A 5,063-nucleotide genomic window follows, 5' to 3' on the forward strand; every position below is an offset into this window, starting at 1 on the left:
TCCTTGAGTCAGTTTACATTAGATTAGTACTTCCTAATTTCTACTGAGATAATCCAGTTGGGTCAGTGATTGAGAGTGAAGAAACACACAGTAAGACTCTAGAAGAATCCACCGATGTATAAAGCTTTGCTGTAATACATTTTAAATATTTCCGAGCGGCAACTAGTTTTATTAATATAATGTCTTGAGATTTTTCTCTCACTCCCCCAGATAAATCCCATGAGAAAGTCTGATGGCTCGGGACTGAGTGAAATTGAGGGTAGGAAAGATGAGAAGGGTACTTCATGGAACAATAGGTCAGCACCCACAGAGGCCAAGTGGTTGCAAACATGGGCTCGTGAGTTAGGCTGTTTGTGTTCAAACCCTGTCTCTTTTGGCAATTTATTTAACCTTTCTGTGAGTTTCCTTATTTGTAAAATGGAGCTAATAGAGACCACCTAGTGTAGTTGTTTGAGGATTAAATTTTTTCTATTTATATTTATAAAATCTTTAGAACAGTGCTTGGCGTATGGTAAGTGCTCCAAATGTTATAGGAGGGTAGAAACCATGCTCTGAGCTTTGGGATAACTCCTTGGTTTGGGGTAGATACTCTTGGTGCTTTCTTGAGCTAAGGAGAGAATTATTGAAATGGCTTTTTCCAGGTCAACATACTTGGAAGTTTCCACACAGTACCTTAGGTGTCTGTGTATACACAGATACCTACATCAGAAAAAAAAAATTATAAAAACAAACAGATATATGTCTCTCTATCCCATTGGTCATATATTTTTAGCCTGACAATGCCTGTGGAGTTACTATCTAGAAAAATGATTTTATCTGATAATCAGATATCTGATAATGATTTTATCTTATATTCTGATTTTATATGATAACATATTCATTGTGTCCTAAGCTTTGAATCTAGATTATCCTTCAAGTGGGCTTCTGGCAAAATATTTTTATTTCATAAATCCCATTGGAGAGTTTTAGCTTTAATTGTTCCATGAATTGGCGGGTTCATAGGGATTTGTGCACGTGAGGTATCTTTGATCTCACTTTAGTTTAGTGTTTCCACATGTGTTTCTGAATAGTAAGGAGTCCCAGAGTGGTGCGTCCAAGTTCCCTAGGCATCCCTCACAGGGCTTGTAACTGTGTAAATCTCAAGCCCACCTGAGAGTTAAAGTTGTGAATTAACAAATTAATCCATATGGTGGTTTTCATGTTAGAGGTTAAAGAAGGTTAGGTAGAAATTATCAAAAAGCAATTTCAGAACTGACAAAGTTGATCACCTTCTGACTCCCCAGAGAAATGGGAAGTATCCTTCATTCACATATAAGACCTCCTGACTGCTGTTCTGGGATTGATTGATGGATGGATTGATGATTTTAAACTGGGCTCAATCTGTAGGCTGTTTTTCAATTTTAGCCAGAATCTAAGGGAAAATGGTATGGATAAAATTTTAAGAAGGGAAATTGAAAATAGTCTATGGTTTAAAGGCTAGAAAATATATATATTTTTAAATAAGGTTGAAAGTAACTTTTAAATCTTTCTGATCCAAATTTATTTTTTGTTTTTGGTTTGTCTCTCTTTCTCTCTCTCTTTTTTTTTAAAGATTTATTTATTTATTTTAGACAGAGTGAGCATGAGCGGGAAGAGGGGCTGAGGGAGAGGGGAAGCAGACTCCCCACTGAGTGGAAAGCCTTCCACATTGCTGGATTCCATGACCCTGAGATCACCACCTGAGCCGAAACCAAGAGTTGGACACTTAACTGACTGAGCCACCCAGGCACCCCTGGGTTGTCTCTCTTAAGAAAAAAATTGTATAACTATTTTTATAAATTGTGTATCAAGTACCTTTATTCTGCCACTCAAATACTTTTTGAAGTAAGCAAGTCATAAACAAATAATTAACTATAATCATAAAAATTTATGTAATAAGTAACAAATCTAACAATAATACATGAATTAGTGGTTTTCTTAAAAAGCTCTAAAATATATAGTCTATACTCAGCACTCAACATCCAGAAAAATGGTTACTTGCTGCCATTCGAGGAAGTGTTTTCAGGCCTTCCTAGGCCAGACTTTGCTCAGCACACACTTTGTAAAGGCCCGGTCACCATTTGCTGTGCTGTGCACAGAGGGTAATAGATACGAGGGAGGCATGCTTTGCCCTGGAGCAGTGAGAACTGGTCTCTTATGAGCACAGCTGTTCCCATAACATTTATGAAACAAACTAACAGAAGTCTTGTTTGGGTATCTTTCTAGGTACAAAAAAAATTTTAAGAAAAAAAATAAAATACCACTGAACACCGTGTGGACTGCTAACTGTATGGACAAAGTGGGGGATGCCAACATCCGTGCCGGGAGGTCCTTCGTCGTGGGCTGGCCCACGGTGAACTTTGTGGCCACCTTCAGGTAAGACCGACAGATTGGTCTTGTATTTACATGGGTTAAAAAGGAGAACATTTTAATCTGATTGTACATCAAGCCGGTGACTCACTTTCTGACCTCCTGTAATGACACTTGTTTGCCTTATACTTTCCTCAAAAAGGTATGTACAAATATGAGCAAGTAGATAACCTAGAGTGGGAACTATCGAGTAATTTCCTTTGGTTTTGACNATGTACAAATATGAGCAAGTAGATAACCTAGAGTGGGAACTATCAAGTAATTTCCTTTGGTTTTGACTGGTGGGTTTTCACACGGCCTCTAGGAGCCACTTGAGGTGTTGGGTGTCCTAGGTATGTGGAAGGAGTCCCGACAGCGAGGTTTAGGTTTCCTCTCCAATATCCTGCCCCCTAATTCCCAGGAGGTATCTGTGTTTTAAAATCACTGGTGTATTTTTCTTGAGCAAGGACTATTAAAGAGTTCCATTAAATTTGAAAAAGTGCTTTTATACTCCCAAGCTCATTCCTTTAAAAATAGTACGTAATTATACAAATTGATCAATCATGTCACTGAATACTAGGTCGCCTGGATTGCTGTGTACAGATTATCTTAGTTGGTGTCTCTATAGAGGCGACTATCTAAAACAGAAGTATGGTTCCATCGAGTAGAGGTTAGTTGTGCAAGATACATCCTTAGGCTGACATGAGGATGGGCTCCTGGGTTTACAGGGGTCGTGCAACACTTACATCTGCTGTGTTAAACAACCACACCCTAAGTCTCATTCTTGTTTTGCACAATGAGTGTTCGTCCCATGCACTGAACACCCTTCTTTCTTCTTACCCCACTCCACCAAACTCTCACACATCATCATAAAGGTAAGGCAATGAAAATGCTAAACCCTATAATGCAGCTGTTGACTTAATGAAAAATTTTCAAAGTCAATTGGGAAGAAGTATGTATTTGTATGCTCTCTGCACATCTTCTTTTCCAGGACGTATCTCTGTAAAAGATTCTCAGTTCCTCTTGCTTACTGTCTTCTCCATGTTGCAAATGGAAGGAAACAGTTTCAACTGCGAATATATAAAGTCTTTGATAGGGGGGTTTCCAGGAAACTTTTTCCCTAACAAGGAGGAAAACGTGGAAGCCAGGTTTATGCATGTTATATTAGTCAAAAAGCTGTGTAAACATATAGAAGGCATTTATAGAACGCCTGGCACCTAGTGCTTTTGTTATTTGTTATGATTACTGTTCTGCAGATTGGCACGGCTGACTAGAAGCTGTGTGCACGCACATCAGCAGGCTGGGACGCTAAATGGGCATTCCATTTTCCTGATGGGACAGGTCTTGAAATGGTAATGGAGGGGGTGGGGAGCAGTGTTGCCTGGAGGACTATAAAATGTGGCAGCCACTGTGGACAGTTTGATGGTTCCTCAGTAAGTTACAGAATTATCATATGACCCAGCAATGCCGCCTCCAGATATACACCCAAGAGAAATGAAAACATACGTCCACACAAAAATTGATACACAAATGTTCACAGCAGCGTTGTCGACAGTAGTCAAAAAAAAAAAAAGGAAACAACCCAAGTGCACACAAATACACGAAATGTGGTACAGGAGCTAGGGCCGGTGGGGGGAAGGGAGAGTGACCGCTTCATGGACACAGTCTGCTTTTGGGTGATAAAAACGTTCCAGAACTAGACAGTTACCATGGTTGCACAAAACTGTGAATGTACCAAAGGTCACTAATGGCCAATTTTATTTTGTTTAATTTACCACAATAAAAAAAAATGCTAGTAAGTGATAAGGCCATGTTGAATGGGCCCTAAAAGATTCACAACTTTGGATTTAAATGCTGTGAAAACTTTAGCAGGGAAAATGCTAATCTTTGGTAATTTAGCACTAGCTGAATTGATCTTGCTCAGAGCATCACAGTAATAAGTTTTCTAGGAACTGGTTTAACTTATTACAATCGGCTGTGTGTATAAAGAAATAACAATATTACAGGTTTTTTTTCCTAAAAAGATATTCTTTTTTTTTTTAAAGATTTTTTATTTATTTGACAGAGATAGAGACAGCTAGCGAGAGAGGGAACACAAGCAGGGGGAGTGGGAGAGGAAGAAGCAGGCTCATAGCAGAGGAGCCTGATGTGGGGCTCGAACCCATAACGCCGGGATCACGCACGGAGCCGAAGGCAGACGCTCAACCACTGTGCCACCCAGGCGCCCCCTAAAAAGATATTCTTGTTCCCGGGCCAAGAGAGTTCCATCCAAATGCCAAATTTCTTAAGTATGATTTACTTTGAATAATAATGTTCTTTATATCTGAATAGCACTTGTAGCTGCAGGAACACTCTGGCGTGTAATTAACCCTTTTCCAGTTCTGGAAACTGAAGAGCAGAGTGGTTAAGCAACGCGCCCATGATCACATAGCTTGCATCTCATAGTTAAAATTAAGTGTTCAGATTTGAAAGCAAATTTTCTTCTACTTTACAATCTACTTCCCCTTGCTTTACTACCGCTGATAAAAGAGTGGGGTTCCTCAAAAGCCCAACTAGGAGGAGAGTACTATTTAACACATGCATGCACATCCTTAACAACTGGCTGCTGATNTATTTTTCCGGACAGGTGATCTTATTTTGTTAGTATAAGTATTGTATGTATCTTAACTTTTTCTTCCCATTTTTTTAAATTGCAG

The 5,063-nt window shown here is 39.2% G+C and overlaps 1 protein-coding gene across 2 annotated transcripts in view; it reads left to right on the forward strand.

The window, feature by feature from the left end:
• Positions 1 to 2,592, forward strand: part of LOC117798711 (rho GTPase-activating protein 20) — a 19,103-nt gene extending 16,511 nt beyond the window's left edge. For both annotated transcript variants that reach the window (XR_004622896.1, XM_034651184.1), the window contains exon 3: positions 2,245 to 2,592. Coding sequence is in view for 1 of the 2 variants with exons in the window: in XM_034651184.1 (XP_034507075.1) it covers positions 2,245 to 2,398 (154 nt within the window). In the remaining variant the exon portion in view is untranslated. The remainder of the gene's footprint in view (positions 1 to 2,244) is intronic.
• The last annotated feature ends 2,471 nt before the right edge of the window (positions 2,593 to 5,063 follow it).

The sequence above is a fragment of the Ailuropoda melanoleuca genome, unplaced genomic scaffold (genome assembly GCF_002007445.2).
Source record: "Ailuropoda melanoleuca isolate Jingjing unplaced genomic scaffold, ASM200744v2 unplaced-scaffold3313, whole genome shotgun sequence".
Lineage (NCBI taxonomy): Eukaryota > Metazoa > Chordata > Mammalia > Carnivora > Ursidae > Ailuropoda > Ailuropoda melanoleuca.